This window comes from Macrosteles quadrilineatus, unplaced genomic scaffold (assembly GCF_028750875.1).
Source record: "Macrosteles quadrilineatus isolate MER2022 unplaced genomic scaffold, UCM_ALF_1.0 Scaffold_1__1_contigs__length_201487025, whole genome shotgun sequence".
NCBI lineage: Eukaryota > Metazoa > Arthropoda > Insecta > Hemiptera > Cicadellidae > Macrosteles > Macrosteles quadrilineatus.
In genome coordinates, this window is record NW_026542594.1 from 99,393,213 (window position 1) to 99,417,964 (window position 24,752).

The window sequence follows — 24,752 nt, forward strand, 5'->3', positions numbered from 1 at the left end:
CTTGATTTGGCAGTGTTGGGGAGCTTGGTGACAACCTCCTGTAGGTTCCACAAAACAATGGCTTAATATCTTCTATATATTTAATACACAGTTGTAACACTGTTTTCTCAGTAATTACTGGACCGATCTACAAGATTTATGTCTCAAATTAAAGGGGATAGTGTGTAGATTTGCCGAACTTCCTTAGAATTTACGTTTTTTCTAAGGGCTACGACCCACAGCCCCTTAAAGGTCGAGTCAATACAATTCTTATTGAAGAATATAATAAACAGTTTATAAATTATTCGTCTGCTGTTTAATGTTTGTCAGACATTTGTTATTATTTTTATAACCTCACTTTCAGTATGCAATTATTAAACTTGGAGTTTCTGTTTATAAACACACGATTTTGATCAAAGGAAAGTGTATTTGTCAACTTATTTTTGAAATGTTTTAGTTTTCCTGCAAAGTGATCTGAAGGAAAGTGGTAATTGAGTTTAAGTTTGGGTATGGAATGTGAAATGATACCCATAGTAGGGAACGGAAACTTATTGTTTTGATCAATATTAATTATTTATTCTCTACGGCCACCAGAATAATCATGGGGAAATCCGCTTGCAAGTTGTACATATAATAGCTAATGAGTGGGAAACATACAAACATTTTATAGTAGGTGACGAATCTTACTCAAGATCAGTGTTAGACGTTCAGTGGTACCAAACTTTACCTTCTCAAGATGGCGAGTACGCTGGGATACGTGGAACTACAATATATCAGCGAATTTTTTTCAAGTACACAGGGAAGTTGCTTTGAGAAACTGTGACTTACCATTCGGTTCTGGCGAAGAAGTATGTGACTTGATGTTTAATGGCAATGTTGACTCGGGTCATTATAGCGTTATAAAACTTTATCATTAACCCCAGGGTGTGAAAAGTACAAAAAGAAAAAGAAAAGGTAATCATTAACCGGGCGTAAAGAGACATACCGAACGAAAAAAAATGTAGAGAACCATCGAACTAAAAAGGTAAAGAGCGGTGTTGGTGTTAAATGTGCTCTGGAAGTCCCTACAAAAAATTACCAGCTCTTTTGAATTGGGGTCGTTAGATTGGATTTGTCACTACTTCAAATCTATGAATTTCGAGTCAGAACAGACTAACTGGGACACAAAAATGTTTTAGTTTTCCTGCAAAGTGATCTGAAGGAAAGTGGTAATTGAGTGAAAATTTAAAAACGTGCGTTTTCATGTCCCTGGCCTTTTACTTCGTAGATACTGGATTTGTAGTTTATTATTATGTGTTTTAATATTTTTTGGGACGGGGGCAACATGTTACACACATTTATTTGGTTTTAAATAGGTTCTAGGTATTTTTTTCGTATTTTCAAAGTCTCGAAATTCACGACCATGACGTGTCCCTAGGGTACATTTTCCAACTTTCACACTGTTTTTAGACTAATTATTCATGCCGAAATATATAAAGCCATATTTTTATGTCATCAATGGTTATTAAACTTACAAAAAAGGAGCATATTATAATTTTATTGTCATTGCAAACTGACTACCATGACAAAATAAGTCTGTCCCTCGATTTGGCGTCACGACCATTTGGGAAAAATTTTCAACTTTGGAGCACGACAGTGGCAAGCCTGGCGTCGATGGAGTCAGTTGGTTTTAGAGACTAGTTCAGGGTGTACGTCAGGATTGTAGTGCGGGTCGTTTCGAGTTGAAAGGAGGAATTACAAGATTAATAAAGGAAAGATTGTGTTTTTTGTAATTTTGGTGTGTCCATGACCGTACGTAGTCATTCGATGAAGTAGACATGGTGTTAATTTTTGTGTATAAGATATTTCAATTGCTAGATTAACCTAGAAGTCCACTTTGTATCCTCGAACATGAGGTGCAGGGCTACCATCAGAACAGAGCCAAATAACACGTAATTTCACGACCAAAGATTCACGACCATCGCGGTTTTTTTCACGACCAATCCAGCCTTATGGATTATAGTGTGTTTGGTCGTGACAATAACTTTAATATAATTGTAAATTGAACAGTTTAGTTCAATTGAAACACATATTTTTATTATAACTAACAGTATAATTGAAGGATTGTTTAGAAAGATTTAGATTATTTCAGAAAATTCACGACCGTACCGCTTGTCCCTGACCATCACATTTATGATTTCTATCATAAAAATTTCAAAAATTAAAATATCGTCATATTTCAATGTTTTATACACAAAAGAAGCAAACCTCTATACAAACATAACGATTTTTCGGGTCTCAGGTAAGTTTTTTCGTAGTTACACAAACTTAAAAAGATTTTATTGGCTTTTTTTCAATTTTTTGAGTTTTTTTATTTTTTTCTAGAAAGACCAAATATACCAAAAGCTCAGTGACCTTTTTATTGTATAATGGTCATAAAAGTAAATTAGTTTATAGCAAAACATAGTTATAAAAATAGTATTAACTATTTTTAATATTCATTTAAACGTCTGTTATGGTCGTGACAGGATTTTGTGTTTTTCCACTAATAATGCTCTTTAAAAAAAAAACTACCAAAGATATTGCGTTACCATGGACATTTTATGAAACTTCAAATGTTAATGAAATAAAAAAAATAATAAGAGTTTTGAAAAAAGGGGAAAAAAATTTACAAAGTGCTTTTCCTGAAAACGTACGTTTTTAAATTTTCACTCAATTGAGTTTAAGTTTGAGTATGGAATGTAAAATAATACCCAAATTATGGGACGGAAACTTATTGTTTTGATAAAAAAAAAATTATTCTCTACGAGGTGTTAGCCCGTCCTACGTACGGGAATTCAGTAGTCAGTTAAAACCGTGTGATCACCGTGTGAATTCAGATCAGCTAGTTTACACAAATAAAGGCAAAGTTTCTTGCAGTTTTAATGTGAAGAATCATCTTGTAAACAAATGTTGTGTGACCAAATATGTTTTTATTCCACCATAGGCCTATACGATGCATTTTAAATCCGATAATTTTACAATAAAACAGCAATTCTGCAATTTTTACGATGTGAAAAGCGTTGAAGTGAGATTTGCAGCCGATTCTCACAGACGCACACTGATTATAAGTAGCCTACGGTACGGTAGAGAAATAATAATAGTCAGTTGAGAAGTGTAGACCTAGTCAACGATACCACCTTCCATAGCATACCTGCCTCTTCCATAATTATTATCACCAAAATACAACTACTATACACAATTTCTAGTAGGTCTGAATAGAAACGACCTAAAATAAAACGATAATATCCAATAAAATGCACAGTACACATAATTTAACTTTGGTGTCCTAACATCAAAACTAATCGTAACACCTATCCTTTATATCAATTTCACTGCATTATTTAAACGAAGAAAAGTAAAAACAATAACAGTTTGTTTTGAAACAGCTGTTTGAATCGAATAACATTCATTTGAAAAAAAAGAACTGGTCACATGTAGCAGGAATATAAAAAGTAAACACGCTAGTAAAGCTAATTACGTAATTGTCAATGTTTATTATCCATACCGTTATCAGTTCTATCCTTGATAATTTTTTAATTACCCACTCTCATTGAATAAACGTGCATCGTAATTTCCCATATTAGTTAATTTAAACTACAATATATTCATAGTTGAAATAAAAGTGATATTTTCACGTTTGGGGGCGCTGATATAGGCGCCCCTAAACGTAACCACAACTGAACACGATTTCATAAAAGGATGGTTTGTCTAATTGCAGTATCCTAGGTCAATGTTGACGTTGTGTTCAATCTATATGTCATCCATCTGTTTATCTTTGTATAAAACCCGGCTGAGGTTGTGGTGGTAATTTAAAATCGTTATTCCTGATTATTCTTGATCTTCATTTTATGACATAAATATTTCAGGGCCTAATCCAAACAAATCTAAAGCAGACAAACATTAATTGTAAACAAAAAGCTACCATTAAGAATTAAAACATGTAAACATTGTTAGTTTTCTAATCTTTCCTTGGAAAAGTGGAGCAGTAAAATAATTTGCATTTATCCTTTTTTTATTAAGACTCGGGTACAGAGCCTCGATTTGTACTGTGGTTTAATTAATTTCGGTTAAAACTGTGGTCTAAATATCTCTACTAATCTTACTTATTTCCCATAATCAATGACAAAATAAGAGTAAATAAGATAACCTCATAGTTCCATAGTTTATATTTAACCAGCTGTTAGTTAAAACAAATTATATTGCTTTAAAACAAATCGAAGATTACAAAGATTGCTTTAAAAAATAATTTGAACATCCTAGTATTTTACTATGTATATTTAATTAATCTGTCATCCTCTTACAGAAGAATTGAACGTATCAATGATTAGCATTACACATAGTATAAATAAGTCAACCCTAAGTATGTCTTTACATTTTTATCCAAATGCTGAATTTGTGTCACAAAGGCTGAATGTTTACAGCTGTTATGTTAAGCAAATTATTTCATGCCAAAAGCTAGTTTAGAATCTTAGCGTCGGCTGCTAGACTTTTAAAAAATTAAAACTTATTTTCTAAAAAACTGGGACCCTAAACTAAAATTATGGCTTCGACATTCCCTAGTTCTCAAAATTATCTTTCTTTCAACACAAAAATCATGAAAATCCGTCGAGTGGTTGATTCAGAATCGTGAAATAAAAAAACACTGTTTCGTTTTAATATTATAGATAGATAGATAGCCACCAGAACAATCATAGGGAAATCCGCTTGCAAGTTGTACAGATAATTGCTAATGATTGGTAAACATACAAACATTTTATCGTAAGTGATTAATCTTACTCAAGATAGGTGTTCGACGTCCAAATTTTACCTTCTCGAGATGGCGAGTACGCTGGGATATTTGGAACTACAATTTATCAGTGAACTATATCCTAACTATATTTTTTCGAGTAGGCCTACACAGGGAAGTTGCTTGAGAAACTGTGACTTACGATTTCGGTTCTGGCGAAGAAGTATCTGACTTGATGTTTACCCTAGTAGCACAAATATATATTAAATACATATGAATAAATATATTTAAAATCTATTTTATATATCTCAAGTGTGTATTAATGTAAATTTTATATAATATTTAAAATATATTAAATATTTAAAAATATGTTTTTGAATCTATTAAATATTAAAAAAATATGTTCCAATAATATATTTTAGTGAATAATATTTAAATAAAAATGTATTTAATATCTCTTCCGTAAATCCCATGGGGCCTAAACATAAAAACATAAAATGATAAAGATTTAGTATGAAAAGCACAATTATTAGTTAAGTAAATTGATTAAATAGTTCATAAAAACAAATTTTGAAAAAATTACTGGATAAAATTTTTTTAGCCCGGGTGGGTCTCGAACCCGGGTCCTTCGACTTATGAGCCTCTTACCTTACCTCTGATACTTGTGACTGTTGTTAGCATTATTTTTCAAATGGTAAAAAAAGAGTGGTTGTCAGTTGCAATACTTTGAACATTTTTGATACTACAGTATAATATGATTCTGTTAATCTGTTTTTCCGTAATTCGTTTCTTAAAAGGTCGCCAGTGACTAGCACCCTTTTCTAGCCAATCATTCGAGATTACTATGATCACATTCATTGTCACATATTGCAATTTAAAAAATAAAACCCATCAACACTTTTTTTCGTTTGACCCAAATGTAGGCTGTCGAACATGTATACTGCCTCTTAACTATATGCGTAATTTTTTCTTTACCTGCATGATAGAGTGACACCATTCAGAGTACGTATTATTATTAACTTAATTTTAACGCTTTCACAATAGCAATTATCATACAAAAAATGCATGTATAAATTGATAGACACTATAAAAAACAAAAAGATGCAAATTATTTATTTGCTAATTATAAAAGATTATAGGCTATATATTCTACAAATATATTATTATTTTATTAATAAAAATATCTGACGTGTTTCAAAATATATATTTATAAATACTTTAAATATATAATATACTTTAAAAATATGTTATAAATATATTTAAAATATTCTCAACACATATTTTTTTTAATATTTAATAGGAAAAATACACATATAAAATATGTATATTATAGATTCTATACTTATTTGATCAATGTATATTATGAATCTATTTTATATATTCAAAACTTATATTTAATTTATATTTTGCATTGCTTTTTGGTAATATTTTAAATATATATTTGAATATATCAAACTATTATTAAAGATATATTATTTATATATTTTATTCGAGGTTCTATCAAATACAACTTTAAATATATAAAATATTTACCTATAAAATACATATTTGTGCTACTAGGGTAATGGCAATGTTGACTCGGGTCATTATAGCGTTATAAAACTTTATCATTAACCCCAGGATGTGAAAAGTACAAAAAGAAAAAGAAAAGGTAATCATTAACTGAGCGTAAAGAGACATACAGAACAAAAAAAAACATGCAGAGAACCATCGAACTAAAAAGGTAAAGAGCAGTGATGGTGTTAAATGTGCTCTGGAAGTCCCTTCTAAAAAATACCAATTTTTTTTTATTGGGGTCGTTAGATTGAATTTGTCAGTAATGCAAATCTATGAATTTTGAGTCAGAACAGACTAACTGGGACACAAATATTTTTTCCTTATGTTGTCACAAGGGGAAGGTAAAATGAACTCCTTATCAACATTTTGAGTTTATGGAAAATCTTATCAACAGCGGCTATAAAAAAAGTATTAAGGGTCAAAAGAGACGAAAAACTATTTGAGTAAAATATAATACAAATCTGCATTTGAAATGACCAGTTCTAAGTCTCACTTGAATCAACATCTTTCTGGTAGTGGTAGTCTACATAGTTTTAAAATCCACGACTCCTTTTCCATCAAATTGGACCGTTAATACCCTCTAACATTGAACAAAGTATGACCAAATTTATATATACGACGTAAACACAGCTTTTACTCACAGTATGGGTCAAAGATTCGTGTAATGCAACCAACTGCTGATGCGTGATATACATGTAGGCTAAGTGACTATCTTTATTCCATACAACAAATGTAATGAAAAAAAACGACGAATATAGGACTATACTTGAACAAATTATCTAAATATCATAAATAGCTGCTTATTAGGTTATCAGCATTGTCCAGTTCGTATACTATTTATTTTTCAAATTAAACTCGAATTAATATAAAACATTATTTGGTTAAAATAATATATCGGTTATTTGATTAACATAAAATAGTTTATACAGGCAAACTATCAGTTCTATTTCATGTAAAAAATTAAACAACCCCTAAATAAAATACAAAGATAAACAGTATTTGTTAATTATTATTTCTTTTATTGCTGACAATATTCCCGTGGCGGAGCACGAGCGGTTAACTAGTTAATACATTAACATATTTCAATAAAAACCAGTAATAACTACACTGAATACAGATGATGTTGTACCTTTGACCTGGTCAAAGGAACACCACTATTAAGTGGTCAAAGGTACAACCCTAGCGCTTCCCGCCATTATATATATATATATTATCAAAAGATAAGTCGTATCAGTTTCAAACATCCAAGAGAAGTTATAGGATAAACATCAAATAATAACCCCTCACTTTCACTTTTATTTGTAGAAAAATATACATTTTATAAAACAAACAATAAGTCAACAAATTTTTACTTTTCAGTAGCAAAAATGAATAAATTAAAATATCTTCCAACAACCGCAGTTTTCAATCTCCAATGCAAGGTGAAGTAGTCCTCTGGTGGCTGATCTATGAACTAGTTTTATTAGTTTCCCTATACAACCTCTAGATTTCACTATATGGCCTGTGGTCAAAGGTACAAGATGGTCAAAGGTACAACACTCTCCCCTAATCACTATCTTCTATATATAAAATCCAATGTATGTTTATTTGTCCTTTATGGACTCCGAAACCGCTCGACAGATTGTAATGAAATTTTCAGGCATTATTCAAGGATGGATTGTGTGAAGTTTGGTGCAGATCCGTCAAAAGGGCACCGCCCCAGTGGCTCTGGAGTTTCCCATGTTAACTTTATGAGTACTCATATTTAAATGGATTAATTTCCCATTTTTTACCCTAAAAACCAAAAATTTTGCAATTTCTTTTTAAACCGTTTTGTAGAACCTAAAAAAAGAAATAATTTAGTATATATAAGCGCCGTTGTATGCCTAACAGTCAAGGAGAAAATTCAAAAATACAGTAGTGTAATTTTAAATTCCCATGTTAACAAATAACATAGGTAGTATGTTGAAGCGTTGTTGTACTTGTAATGGTTACAGAGAAAATTCCAAAAAATTGTATATTCAAAATTTTCACCATTTTTATGGAGAATAAGTCAACTAATTTAGTTTGCTTTGTTTATGTTTATATATGTTAGATTTGATAAATTAGTATATTTAATATTAAGCTATTAACATTTTCAATAAAACACACTTTATTACAATCCCCTGTAGCAGCTAACCTAGGTACTCATGGTTTTGTTAAAATCCAACAGATAAATGGAACTATGCTTGTAGAGTGTTTGTGTATAATACAAATTATGAGAAATTGTAACAAGAAAAACCAGAAGGTAATCATGTTTATTTTACAATATTATGAATTGATTAACAATGATTAGCTGTTGTTATTAATTTTAAACAGGCTAAATAAAATATTAGCTAAAAGAATTGAACATATTCGTTAGTCCAGAGCATACCACATTAAATCAAAGTTTTGTTGTAGGCCTACTATAGCAGCTGGTTGATTTTTTCTACTTCTGTTTTTCAACCCATACCATCTTTGCTGGGGTACAACTTAAATACTGTGGAGACCACTGAAGTCCTAGCTCGTTGAAATGTCGATCATCAGAGTTTTGAAGGAACTTTGGTGTTTCATGATGAGATTGAGGAATAGAAGTTAAATAGAAGTTTTGAGGGTTCAAATCCCATTTCCTCAATTCATAGCATTCTTGGTTCAATTATTCAACAAGTTGAGATTGGAGGATGAGCGCTTCCTCTGTAGTTTATGATGAAGTATAGCCATTGGTCAGCGCTTCATCGGAAGATACAACCACTTGTCTGGATTGCTTGACTGTGTTTACTGAAGTGGTTGCACTGTGGGTTAGGTTAATGGCAGCACTGACTGTCGGTTGGACAGCAACATAGTCAGTATGATGGGTGAGAGCATTTTTAGTATCAGTAGGATGGATAACAGCACTGTCACTCGGGATGACGCAATGTTGATAGGTTAGATGGTAGCACTGTCACTTGTCAAGTGAGTTTAGCTCACTGTTGTAGGTATCTGTATTCGTCGGTTGAGATTTTGTCACTGTCACTGTGATATTTCTAATTTTCGAGTTTGTAAACTTAGGCATCATGATTGCCACCGCCCTCTTTATTGTAATGAATTTTGTTCCAGGTTGTATAAGCTGGGTGCCTTTGATTTGAAACTCACTTGATGAGTTAGGGTTGGTTACATTCACTGCAGTACTTCTGCGAGGTTAAGCTAGACTATAATCAACCTTGGCCAAATAAAGGTAAGAACGAATTTCTGGAATCAGCGCTTTAATGTAGCTGGTAATGGAATGAATAGTTCATTGATTTGATCTTCATCCTCAGCTAAAGTTTCATTGATCAAATATTCTTCGTTGGATGTAATTACATTGCGCTGAAAATAAGCATCAAAGTCTTCTTTCTTATTATGAGTTTCATGCATTAGTAACTTTAAGGTCTTGAGTTGCACAACTATTACTGATTCTTCTGGTTCAACAAGTTGATCTACAGTGTTTCTTATTTTGTTGAGACAAGTTTTTATCAAATATGTTAGTTGTGTATTATGTTCCTATTTTAAATTCAATTTTTGAAAGTGTCATTGTAGAAGATAAATGTCAAAATTCACAAAGTGTAAATGAGTGGTTAAAGAGTTCCAATGTGGAAATAAGAGTTCATTTGGGTAAGAGTTCAGAGGCACAGAAATCAATATATAAAGTGAGGAAATATTAATATATGAAGAGTTCAAGTGAATGAGTGTAACTCCAAATCGCTTTAGTAATATCCGACTCAAAGGACCATTAATTAATGTAGAGTGTTTGTGTATAATAAATTAAAATTATGAGAGAAATCTAATCAAGTCATTGTAACAAGAACCAGAATGGAATCATGTTTATTTTACAATATTATGAATTGATCAACAATGATCAGCTGTTGATTTTTAACAGGCTAAAGAAAATAAAAGAACTATACAACGCTTAGTCTGCAGGTTTGCTGTTGCAGGGGTATTGTTTCCATATCTTCAAAAGGAAAGGATAGAAATAAATTGCCAAAGGACATAGAGGAAAGAGAGCAGTTTGTTTTTCTACTTCATTCGCATAAAGGAAAAATACTCATGCATTGTTGTTGAAAGAGACAAACAACCTAAAAGGGCAAAGGGAGAACAAAAACAATGAATCATTGTACTTACAATCCATAGTTTAATTAAAAATAACCATCTAACCAGTACATTGCAAGCAGGACCAGGCAAAATTTGTGCATTTCACTGCCTCAGTCAACTGTTTCTTGATGGCTTTGGCAACAAAACCAACAGAAACTTAACAAACATAAGTAAGAAACATTTCTAATAAAAAATAACTTAAATATATATTTAGCCAAAATTAAAAAAAATTGTAAACTAAGATGACATAAGCTGAACCACACTGAATTGTAATTGAAAAACAGTTTTAAAACATATTTAGGCCTATTGTTAGTTTATGAACTAAGTTGGTGCGCTAGATTTCATTATTTGTAAAAATAAGAGATTAAGAGTAATTATTTTATAGGTTTCAGACTATTTAGCTGTTATTTTAATTTTAAAATTGACCTATAGTCTTACCTTTTCAGAATATTATTGAAAAATATATTTGTATACAATTATTCTGAGTAATTGAATACCAATAACTTACTGGATAAATTATCAGATTGCAAGTTATCGATAGTTAAATTATGTTAAAATACTTTATAAATCATACATTTAAAATATATTAAATTAAAATTGTATAAAAAGCTAAAAGACAAAGAGCTGCTTTGCATAAATGATATAATTTGTTATGAAATAAAATAGCACAACAGAAACAGTGAGGATTGTAAAATATGAGCACCAAGGCAACAAAAAAAGGAAAAAGAAACATATTATTAAAGTTTAAATAATACTTCTTAAGAGGACCAATGAGCTCAACATTATTTACAGACAATTTACAGACTCTGTCCAGTCGGCACTTAATGCACAATCTACTCAGATTGGCACAAGCGCCTCACAACCTCATTCTTATCTATGCAAGCAGATTAACGGACAGCTTAACACTATATACAGCACTATATACAGCACTATATACACAAACAACATATTGCTACCTTAAAACTTCAATAGAGTAAATAAATTAAAGTAAAATAGACACCGTCTAATACTGATGCTTAAAGGCACCACTTATTCCATATTTGGATATTTGCTGTAAAATTATACTTAAAATTAAGAAAAAATGACTAGAAAATAATAGGTATTGCTTTTGAGATACATAAATACGTTTGGGTAGTGTGGATTGTGGAAGCATTTTGTTTCAATCTTTTGTGTGTCCAAGGTAAAGAAGAATACGTAAACGATAAATGCACTAGCACGTAAAAATATTGTACTGTAGTAAAAGTAAGACCTCACAAAAAATATTAATACCAATATTTTGTCAAACAATAATAATTGTTCACTACAATTTAATTTAGAAAATATATTTGATTATGTGATGAAGAAAAAATCTCTGAAAGAGCTAAATCAAAGAATAAGCGCACTGTGGGGATGTGAACTTTGGGAACACAACATCATTAGCTAATAGCTTTATACGGGACCATGCTATGGTAGCTTATGAATTTTTAATGAAAACATTTAAAAGATGCTGTTTGAATAGTCTTTCGTTGTAAAAAATATTCATTAGAAAAACAAGTTACTTTATGAAATGAGAGCAACTTCCTTATTAACTAACTTGCTTACTGTGTGTTTTTGCATAGAGTGGAAATAAAATAAATTTATCCCCACATATTTAACTACCATAGAAGCAATTTTTATACAGTACAATTAAATCATAACAGCCTCCAAATTTTATGAAAGGAAAAAAGTTTATGTTACTTCTAAAAGTATTATCATTTATTAAACTGATTTGTAAAGAAGTTTCTCTTATAAACTATATTTTACTCCTAAAATTATAACAATTCTACTAAACAGTGACACAGCCTAACTAAGCAACTGTAATTGGACAGCAGTGCAATGAACCCAGACAAAATCAGGAATGTTTTAAATAAGGTTGAAATAAACAGGACTAAATGACATTTTTTTTGTTAAGTAATTTTGGATCGATACGATACAACTTAACACAGTATGTACATTTTCGTAATGCCTTGCACAAATTACGAATCTCAGAAACTTTGGAATGATGATAGTTATGGACATTTCAAATAGACATATGACTTGAAAAAGTCATGTTTAGGAGCCATGCATTGCTGTCCACATCTCAGTCCTGTATATCCAAAGAACCAATAACATTAACAATAGTCAAGGCACTTAATCTTAAAAGCTAAGAATGTAACAATACACATATTTAACAATATTTCACAGATAAAAATTCAAAAGTTTGTAATTACCTTCCTTCCTTTGTATTTGCAGTTGTCAATCACATTTATTGTTTTCAGAAGTTTACAATTTTAGTAGAGAATTTTATATGAATTTTTATTAAGGAGCAGAAGTAATGCAAATCTTAATTTTTTTTTATATATACTGTAATCTAACTTACTGTTAACTTTTTGTTAAACTGTGTAAACGATTTACACTGTTTATTTTTTTACTTTTAAGTACAAGCTTTGACAATAAAGTATAATATTGTTTGGATGAGACCTTGACTCTGTCATTGGTTCTTTTACAAGAGACCTCCTTTGCGACCAAACAACATTGAGCTGAGTGTGCCCAGGGTGGAGGTACCCGGGGAGTTGTTGGTTTGGCCTGGGACTGTACCTAGGTCAGCTCTCTGCCGTGGTTGTCTGGCAGAGCGAGGGGTTACCTGACTGAGACGGGAGGCCAGGGCCCCGCTGCCAGGGGTGGCTGGCACCCCTAGTGATGTGGATGGGGGTGTCTCTGATGTAGTTGTTGATGCAGCAGTAGTAGAAGCTAGCAGTTGCTCCAATCCTATACGTTCTAATGTCTCTACAATTCCTGGCCCACTCTGCAATAACAAAAATCACCGAGAAACAAAATTATTATGTTTGATAAGCAGAGTAAAAAATGTATAGTGCCTTATTGTGATTGTAAATTATTATAAATGCAGGGTATATACAATTGTAACTCTTAATAAATTCAGGAAACGGATCGAGTGCCGTTCTATTCTTTGCCGTAGGGTATAACCACTAACTAAAACCGTCAGATAGGCCCGAGTGCCATTTGACTCCCCAGGGTGTCAGAGTGATTCAAGGGAGGGGCATTAGTGGAAGGGGGTGTGGTGGGCAGGATGTAACAGAGACCGGGTAAAATTTCTTAATTGGGCTACCACAATATCGATTGAAAATTAATATCAATTTTATCATAATCAGCAAGTTTGGTTTTGTTAGGTTAGGTTATAACAGTTTTATTCTATCCCTAATACACGTTTTGCTCACCCCCCCTGGTAGATTTTTCCACCCCCATACCCGCCTCACCGTGGCACTGAAACCTGGCTGGCACTCGCCCGGCCTAGCCTCAGGCTGTAAAATGACCTTCGTCAAAGTGTTTAGGCAAACAGCACTTGGCGTTGAATCACTCAATTAATTCGCAAGAAGAACAGATAAAAAAAGCTATATCCAAAACAACTTTAAGAATAAGAATAAGAATAAGAATAAGAAATATTTATTTCCATTGATCTTTATAAAAGAAATAGGACACGTCATTGTTATACATAGTTACAAGGTGATTCAGTGTTTACAGTACAAAATATCTAAATTAAATAGCCACTTACATGAAAATAAAAGCTTTATTTCAACTTACTCTTCAAAATCTAATATTTATTTCACAACTTAAAAACTCATCAATTTTGTAAAAGGGATTTTTAACAATCCAGTCATACAGTTTATTTTTAAAAATACTGTAAGAAACTAATTTTGCTTCTTCAGGCAGCTTATTAAAAAACATTATACAATTTAATTTATGTGAATATTTGGTTTTTGCCAATCTGTGCTGCAATATATCTATTTTATCCCTACCTCTTGTGTAGTGATTGTGTACGTCTTTTCGGAAAGAGAATTGATCTAAGTTTGACTTTGTATATATTAGAATTTGGAATATATAAAGATTTACTATGGTTGGTATCCTGAAATTAATGAAAAGAGGTTTACAATGTGCATCTGAGCATTCTCCAGCAATGCTTCGAACCGCCTTTTTCTGGAGTAAAAGGATGTCATTAATATGTGGAGAGTGGCCCCACAAAATAAGACCATATAGTATATGCGATTGAAAGAGTCCAAAATACGCCAATCTTAAATATTCTTGACTAACAAAATCCTTAAGTTTCCACAGCAAGCACCTCACTCTTGAAATTTTGTTACAAACAGATTTTATGTGTGATGACCAATTTAATTTTGAATCCAAATTGAATCCTAAAAGTTTAACTGATTCAAATTTTACCTCTGTTTTAAGACTGATTGTTATATATTGTGATTTGTCAGAATTACAAGCTAGTCTGTTTGCAGAAAACCAATCATATGCTCTATGTTCAGCCTCTTGACTAATTAAGCGCAGGGTTGTTAAATTAGAATGGTTGGCGAGTAAAGTTGTATCATCCGCATATATAACAGATTGTGTATTTATATTTATAGGAAGATCATTAATGTAGACGTTAAAGAAAAATGGCCCTAGTACAGCCCTGAGGAACACCGGTTTCAACTTTTTCAGTTTTAGAACATTTATTTTTAATTGATACCAATTGAAGTCTATTACATAAATACGAAGAAATTAGAAGCATGGCATCATTAGAGATGCCATAAAAACGTAGTTTGTTGGTTAGGATATCAAAAGGAACCGTGTCAAAAGCTTTACTTAAATCACATAAAACTAATGACACAGATTCCTTCTTTTCTAAAGTTTCGAGAGAATGGTCAACTAAAGTGAGAATTGCTGAGGTTGTGGATTTACCTTGACGAAAGCCGAATTGGGAGTTTGACAATAGGTTATTTGTTTCAAAGTAATTATTTAATTGATTATACATTACTGCTTCAAATATTTTGGAAAAAATAGGAACGAGTGAAATAGGCCGATAATTTTGAACCATTTTTTTATCACCTTTTTTAAATATTGGGATTACTTTCGATATTTTGAGGGATGGAGAAAAATATCCCTCCCTCATACAGGTATTCAATATAAAAGCAAGAGGGTAGCTAATAAAACCTATAGTCTTTTTCAAAATATTATTAGAAATCCAATAATAATCCATCGATTTAGAATTTGTTAATTTAGCAACAACTTTAATTATATCCGATGATGAGACCTCTGACCAAGAAAATGTTGTATTTGTTGAGTTGTTTCCTAAAAAAAAAATCTTTAGCTTTCATATAAGCTAATTTTACATTTCACTAATTCACACAACCTTATACATTTTTAAATAGTTATACATAAAGCCACTACCTAGAAGCACATAAATGAGTTCTTTCGCAGATATGTTGACATTATTATCGTCTCCTGAGATCTTAGCGAAACACTGAATATGACCTGCAGTCACGAGATTATTGATCTCAAGTTGTCTTCCACGTTTGGACTAAACATTTTAAAGAATAGTTGTATTTAGTTTAGTTTTTATATATCAGTATTAAATGTTTTCAAGGTTAATTTTCACGATTAAAAATGAAATGTGGAAGACTTCCGAAGTGAAAATATTTACAGAATCTGCAAGGGAGAGAAGCTACAATTGACTGCGAGAAGCAAATTTTGCCATTTCATCTACAACCAAGCCAGATCCAACCCGCTCATACATCTCACAAAATGTCTCAGAACCTCGGCCATGTCGCGCATCGAAGAATGAAAGTAGTGAAATAATTTTCAGATCTTATGGCTGAGCAATATGATGAACAACAGATCATTTTGACGGGAATGTTGCTGGAAGTCAACAGTGCCGGAAGATCAAATAATTTATACCTGTGTCGCTAGGTCAAAAACTTCAATGTTTGCAGTGTCTGTAGATCAAAAATCCCAGTAAGTCAAATAATACAGTCCGTGCTAAAAACGTGGTCCATGTTAAAGCGATTGACACATTGGGAATTTGATCTAAAGCAACAGCAGTTTTAATATAACGAAATACGGTAAAATACAAGTTCAGTTTCGCTGAGTCAACAGTGCCGGAAGATCAAAAGCAATTAAAAGTGAACGTCGATTCAGTGTAAAGTAGACCTCCTGCAACGCTTACTACACCAACAAAACTCGCTTTTAGTTACTTTGTGTTTTGTCATAATTAGAATAGAGCTAAAATTATCATATTTGGTACATATATCTATTAATGCTTCTTGCCAACTGTTTGGTCAACACTGTAAATAGGTATAGTTTATGTAATGAAAAGCCTTTTGTCAAAATTTGTGGCATAAAATACACGCAAGGACGATCTGAAAATTTCTGGTTATTATATACGTTTGTAAAAGGAGATCCATTTAATTGTAGAACTATTTTATGAGTTATAATGTAGTCTACATATAAACTGTGTAAATGTATTACGCCTCGGAAGGGTTGAAACCTGTCCAAACTATCATATATATTATTAAAACGTAAACGGGGGTTTTTCACGATTCTGAATCAACCAGTCGATGGATTTTCATTATTTTTGTGTTGAAAGAAAGACAATTTTGAGAACTAGGGAATTTCAAAGCCATAATTTAGAATTAGTGTCCCAGTTTTTTATAAATTAAGTTTTAGTTTTTAAAAAGTCTAGCGCAGCCGATGCTAACCTTCTCCAATAGTCAATGCTTCTAGCTAGCTTTTAGTACAATATAATTTGCTTAACATAACAGCTGTAACATTCAGCATTTGGAAGAAAATTCAAATACATACTTATGGTTGACTTATTTATACTATGTGTAATGCTGACCATTGATACATTTAATTCTTCGGTACGAGGATGGCAGATTAATTAAATATGCATAGTAAAATACAGTAGTAGGATGTTCAAATTATTTTTTAAAGTATTCTTTGTCATCATCGATTTGTTTTAGTCCAATATAATTTGTTTTAACTAACAGCTGGTTGAATGTGCTATGTATACTTATAAAAGGCAAAGCCCTCACTGTCACACTCACTCTCACTCACTCATCATCAATAATTCTCCCACTTCCCATTATTTACCTAGGAGGCTGAAATTCTATATGATTCTTTATGACATTAAAGTATTTTGTTTGCACATTGCGTCGGATTATAGGTGTATTTGGTTACTTTAGTATTTTGTTTATTTGTTTAGTTATGTACCGCTTGTACTGGTACTTTGAACCGAGAATATATATTTTTTTTTAAACCTGTACCGATATCGAATGTGTAAAATTGTTCACTAAATTAATTGTACTGGATGTGATTCCAAAACACGTCACTTATTGTAAATAACTTATAACTTAAAGATACAAGTAAAAGTTTGTAAGAAGAACACATTTCTAACCAGATCAGCATTTGTTTTCAGACGAAATGTTGTCTCGTAACATTAATGGTAATTGGTGTGACGTTTGCAGTAAAGAATTTAAGAAAACGTGTCCAATATCATACAAAACAGTGTTTTGGATAGTTTTGTATAAAAATATGTCAGTAAGTATTAACAGGTGACGAAAAAATTAGGCCTAAATTACCACCACTTTTAAGAATTCAGAAAAATAGTTTTATCAACGGCTTAATATTAACACGTAAAACCCAAAACAATATTTTGGTTGGAAATTGTAGGTCAATCACAAACTCGCAACTACACAAAAGTGAATTGACCCGAGTGACCCGAATTCCAATAACTGGCCAGTTTGAAAGGAAAATCCAAGAGATTGCAAATGAAGTCCATTAGGAGAAACATGCAAGGAGATTAACGGGACATCGCTGTATTCTATTCCCTCATTTCCTTTACCTTTCCAAGTACTGAATGTTTATGGGTTTACTTGGATTAAACTATAGGTGGAATACTTTGTACAAGATGCCTTCGACTAAATTTGACTACAGGCGTTTCTTTAATCTTTCTCAGTGAATAGCTAGTCAAGGGTTGTTCCTGAATTAACAAAAAGGTATATTGTGTTATTGTTCTAATACATACGAGAGAAATTCGCCCATATTCACGGTCATAAATCGGAGGCTATGAAATCTACACGAAGTTGAAGCTATTGTTTGGAAATACAGTGTATAAGTGCATTTTGATTTAATAAATGTATGCTTGAATAATCATTTACAATTATTATTTGAGTTTACTACTCACTAAGACTAATTAAAATAACCCGACAAAAACACTTCAATGTTCTAAATATGTTCTGTTGTCCCTACGCTCTGCAAAAGTGCATTTAAACAAGGTGACAAATTGATGGTGAGAAACAAAGAGAACGAGTCGATTTAATGAGTCGATCTCATAGCTTAGTCAGCCTCCGTTTGCCTCCCCCTCGGCTCACGACCCGATTTGTCCTCAAGTTTCCGTGTCCCTAAGATTCCTTGTCCCCATCTTTCCGGACACCGTAGGGCCCTGCTGGCGAGTGAACGTGCGTTGGTGAAAGGGACGCTAATCACTTAAGTCCATCCCCTACCTTACGGAGAGAGTTGAGTTCTGTTGACTACGGTGATAGTGCTCGCTCGCCCTGAAGATGGCTGACTGTTATGTGGCCGAAACGTTGGTAGTTTCTGTACATAGTGTACATAACAAAAGGACGCGGTCGAACCCCGAAGACCAAGATTGTATATATATATATATATATATGTGACGACCATGGAAGCCTATCCATGAAGATACCTTACGGACTATAATTGGATCATGTCATTATTACAGCCTTGAGCTTTGTTGTATTCATCTTTGCTTTAAAGCAAACAATAACTATGAGGAATAAAATTCATCAATGGCTCACTAGCTTTATTATCTTTATTTTTTATACAAAAATCACTAGTATTGTGCTTTGCTTTAGATTTAGACCCTATGTATGCAAAAACACTATCTTAACAAAACTCTTTATTCTTTATAATTATTTGGTTTAATAATTCAATAGATGCACAGTGAGGGCTAAGTGCGAGCTTTCCGGTAAAAACACATTTAAATATAGAATCACGTTAACTAATGCCTACATTAAGTATTGTTACTAGCCTAAATAACCGATTATCAAAATCTATTTGTTTGTCAAAATAAATATTGTTAAAATTCAAATATAATATTTTCAAACCCTGCACCATATTAATGCTGATTAATAAAGGTTACAACAACGATGATCGATAATGTAGCCAAAAGGTCGATAAAAATTAGTATGTTGAGCACGACTATTATCCGAGAATACAAGTTTTTTATTAAGGAACTGATTGTCATAACCCTATTGATATTCATGTAAAAATGTATATATTAGTATTTGAGGAATCCGATTTTGATATTTTCAAACTTCCGATAATGCACCGTTTAGGCTGTAGATAGAGAAATGTGGACAAACTAAACAATTTATTTAAACAAATCTTTTTGTGTTGAAATTTTAATATTAGAGTCTCAAACCCTAACGCCAAACAATGCTGATTAATAATAGTTATTACAACTATGATCGATAATGAAGCCATAAGGTCGATAAAAATTAGTATGCTGAGCGTGACTATTTTTACAAAATACTGTTTTTATTAAGGAATTCATTCCCAAACCTCATTGATCCGTATGTCAAAATGTATGTTTTAGTATGTGAGGAATCCGATTTTGGCATTTTCAAACTTCCGATAATGCACCGTTTAGGCTGTAGACAGAGAAATGTGGACAAACTAAACAATTTATTTAAACAAATCTTTTTGTGTTGAAATTTTAATATAATAGTCTCAAACCCTACACCATATTATAATGATTCATAATGGTTATTACAACTATGATCAATAATGTAGCCATAAGGTCAATAAAAATAAGTATGTTGAGCGCGACCATTTTTCCAATATACTGTTTTTATTGAGGAATTGATTCCCAAACACCATTGATCCGTATGTCAAAATGTATGTTTTAGTATGTGAGGAATCTGATTTCGGCATTTTCGAAAATGTACCGTTTAGGCTGTAGGCGGAAAAATAAGGACAAACTAAACTATTTATTAACAAAACCATTTTTGTATTGAATCAGGCTGTAGACGGAAAAATGTGGACAAACTGAACTATTTATTAACAAAAATTTTTTTGTCTTGAAATTTAAAGACAATGGTCTCAAACTCTACACCGAATAATGCTAATTCATAATGGTTATTATATCTATGATCGATAATGTAGCCATGTTACATTATCCCAAAAGTAAATTGGGACATTGGGCATCTCGTCAATGAGTCATAGAGTCAATGCTCTACCAGATGATATTGACCTTTTTAATATGTCGCTGGTTACTTTCAAGAAATGTGTGGTAATATCGAAGTGGTGAAGTTCCTTCTGAGTTTTGTACTTGTGCCTCTCTGTGTTCGCAAATTATTCTACTGCCCTTTCTGTTTTTTTTTTTTATTGCACGGCAGATGGTTCGCATTTTCTGATATGTTTGGGTTGTTGCTTTGCTTGGTTTGGTTCATGCATAAATATTGTTTCTGTTTTTGCACTCAAATGTTATTATCAAAAATTTTCTTAAACTAGTAGATCATTATTGTGAATTTTGCATGTTGGTCAACTTATTTATTGTTGCTATTTATTGTTGTTTTTTTATTATTGTTGTATTTATTGTTTTCTCTTAGCTTGTCACTTTTCTGAATTGTATTACATTTGCATCTTGTTAGTTCCTTTAAATTGTATCTCTATCAATCATCTATGTATTGGCGTCAGCCGTTGAAATGATAAATAAATAAATAAATAAATGTTGCTTTGAAATGGCGACCATACAAATGTATGCATTTTAAGCCAAGTATGAATGGAGATGAGTGTGGGATGAGTGGAGCGATCTTGTTGTCCTGTTTGTGACTAAGGCCGACATAATCCTTAGACACAGCTGTTAATTAATAGTGCATACAGTCAATTAATAGCAGCAGAGGTCAAGTTTGGTACCAAATTAAAGGTTTTATTCATAAAAATACATTGCCGCAAAACCAAACTCAAACGATGATGATGATAATAACGTTAATGATGTCGCTAAAAGGTATCGTTTGAAATTTAACAGCTGAAAATAAGTAAAATAGAAAAGGTTTTGGTTAATTCCATCAAATTGTAATTGGACACTAGTAAGTACTAGTGCACTTGTTGCTACCTCCCCCCTTCGGTTGCATGTATTCCTCTCAATCAGTTCAAACCTAGGAGGATTAAACATTAATGTTAATTAATGTTAAATCCTCCTAGATTCAAACCTGAAACACCCAGATCGAAACTCGCCTGTCGTTATTTTTACTATCACCTTTTTTTTAAATATATTTTTCAAAAAAGAAAGATTATATTGATTTACTTTGGATTTTAAAAATGTTAACGTTTTATTTTGTTATAGATTTATGGTGATACGTAAATATTGTGGTGTATTAAAGTATATCATATTGTAGTTAAGTGTTAAATTTTGAAATTTTAGGGTGAATCGAGATGAATATTTTTTTATAACATGGGTCTCTCCTACCTTAACATACATACCAAGTTTCATAAACATCGGTTGGAAAAGTGCGAAGATAAATATTTGTATGTAAAAAATACTTCTGTTTATTTTGACCCAAGGAATTACTAGGTAAAGTATCTCCCTGCTTATTTTTAACACCCTGTTTATGATGTATTCTTATTAATATAAGTGAAAAATGTAAGCTGCTAATACAGAAAGATGTTTTATAAATAATATGAATGTACAGGTGATCTGTATATTCATCTTTTTCTTGTCCTTAGAACTGTAAATTAAAAGTCCACTCAGCAGTCGCATCGTACGATGTAGTTCTTTCCATGTGTTGCGAAATGCTAAATTTGCCGTCCTCTTCAACCCAAGTTATCTATTGAACCACTGATTGTAAAAAATTCAAAAAAATATATATTTTACGCATCACACTTTGGGCTACAACTTTGCCACAGACAAAACCTCTCTAACCCAAAAACAAAAAAAAATCTCGCATGCTAACTTTTTCATGTTAGAAATCATGATTTACAACTATTTCACCATACATATCAATTTTTATTAATTAGATCGGTAAATAGTTTAAAGTTCCATCAAAATAGTCATCGAGTAGGACTAACCAAGAAGCTCTGTGCCAATTTTCAAAATTTTAGCACAACTTTAAGTGCACCAAAACACGAAATTATTGAAGTCATGCGTCGAGAGGACTATCGTTGTTTTTTTAACAGATTATACCTTTGACCTTCCGGCACTGTAGACTCAGCGAAACTGAACTTATATTTTATCTTATTTCGTTATATTAAAACTGCTGTTGCATTAGGTCAAATTCCCAATAAGTCAATTGCTTTAACATAGACTACGTTTTTAGCACGGACTGTATTATTTGACTTACTGGGATTTTTGATCTACAGACACTGCAAACATTGTTGTTTTTGACCTAGCGGCACAGGTATCTTCCGGGACTGTTGACTTTCTGCAACGCGTCCATTTTGACGAATCGCTGCTCGACATTTTTAAGAACGTCAGCACACTGAAGTCTGAAATTCCTCAAACCTATAAAGTTTCCATGTCGGTGGATGATAGATATTATTGAATAAGCATTATGCACCCACATTGCAGGCGGTCAATATTAGTAAATTTAAATACCGAGCTATCCTTGCTCCTCGCTGAAACTGGAAAGATAAACAACGAAATTATCGAAATGCTATCGGGCCATGAGGAGGTTCGCAAAAGTTTCGATTGAATAACTAACTTATTTAATAAATGTTATATTCAATCCAAGCAAAGCTCGGTATTCTGGTACTTATAATTAAAGTAAACAATTCGATAAGTAGATTAATTCTGTTGGTTTGATAGAATGTAGCAAAGGGGTGTTTGTGGCTCAGGGTTACTAGATTAGGCCTAACCAATTGTCATATTAATTTGTGAATATTTGACTATGCTTGCAACCAATTATGAACCATTTATTGTTATTTTAAGTTATTGAAAACTGATAGGTTTTTTTTACTGCTCCATGTATTTTGGTCATATACCAAAAGGCTATAAACTCCAAGTCCATGTAATATTTCAATTTCAAAATGGACCCGACGTTGGTTAAGTTGCCTCCAGTTTCGCGAGCAGTAGCGTGTATAGGCGATGTGTAACAAGAAATGTGTTTTTTTTCATTTATCATATCCGCCACATATGTGGACTTAGGACAAAAATAAGCCTGATCCACAAATAAATATGAATGAATTGACTTAAGTCCAAAATAGTAGTAAAACAAATTTAATTATTTCCTACTGGTAACACACAATAGAATGGAAACATCATTTGTATTCTTAATCAATAGAGATAACATTAAATTCAGTTACAAATAGTTTGAGTCTAGACGCTACATCCATCCGGCCGTGACGCATAATCCTCACCGGTGTTACCATTTTTAGCTTTTACTCGTTAAATCGTACTTTTTTCGTTTCAATGTTCGTGTCTGTGTTTTTGTTCGTAACCGTGACCATGTTCGTGTATGAACGTATGTGTGTATTGACGACCTTCTGATGAAGTGAATTGACATCCCCTGGACGCCCGAAGATGACTTCGTGATAAGTCGAAACTAGTTGCGTCATAACAGCAACAATTTGGATTACAAGAAGCAGGTATTTACACCAATTTTAATACAAATAGTGATGTGTCATAACCGAATCTCAAATCTCAAAACCATCAAAACTTCGGAAAAGTTTCAATTTCAAAATATGATCACCGAGTTTCGAGATTTAAAAGTTTTAAAATTAAATATTTTCCAAAGTTTTGATGGTTTTATTTTTGAAACTGACTTTTTTTGCATCATTATTATTGTTTTTAACACTGTTTCCACACAAGCTTTTAGCAATAGAGCAAACAGATTAGCATTAACACTTACAGGGTGTCTACCAGATTTCTCAAATGGAATTCCCGACTTTTTCCCGACTTTTCATTACCATTTTTATATAAATCCCGACCAAAAACTGGGTCCGTTCTCCATGTTACTACACCTTTTTCCGTCTCGCAATCACTCGCGACACAGCGAAATCACTGACGATCGAAACAAATCAAATGCCGAGAAAATCCCGTATTAAATGTAGGGGTGTGTGAAGCAGCAAAACATTTCAATTCAAAGCAACTATTCGATTTAAAAAAATGTTGATGTAACTCGATTCGAAGCAACATGGAATTTTTCTATTCATACTTGTCAGTGGAGTACAATATCTGTTTTCAATCATACATTAGAAGAACCAGTATTTCTGGAAATATCAGTGAGCTTCTTGCCTATTTCATAATTTTTACTTGCAGCATCATGTTGTTAAGCATGTTACCTATTTTATTTTATTGATTATAAATAAAGATATGTTTGGGTGTAAACAGATAAAAACCTTTGTAAGATTTAAATACTGAATCTTTCAATTGGTTTACATTGATAAAATAAGAGGATAGAATCAGAACTACAAGGTATACATAACTTCTTGTATGGCAATAACCGGTATGGCGAAGAAATGTCTCAGTGTATGCCATGTACTTGGATGGCAATAACATGAATGG

At 32.3% G+C, this 24,752-nt stretch overlaps 1 protein-coding gene across 10 annotated transcripts in view; it reads right to left on the reverse strand.

Annotated features, from left to right (window-relative positions):
• Window positions 1-10,404: 10,404 nt before the first annotated feature.
• Window positions 10,405-24,752, reverse strand: part of LOC128995580 (trafficking kinesin-binding protein milt) — a 205,844-nt gene continuing 191,496 nt past the window's right edge. For all 10 annotated transcript variants that reach the window (XM_054420688.1, XM_054420625.1, XM_054420871.1 and 7 more), the window contains one exon: window positions 10,405-13,190. In XM_054420688.1, coding sequence (XP_054276663.1) covers window positions 12,888-13,190 — 303 coding nt within the window. In that variant the 3' untranslated portion in view covers window positions 10,405-12,887. The remainder of the gene's footprint in view (window positions 13,191-24,752) is intronic.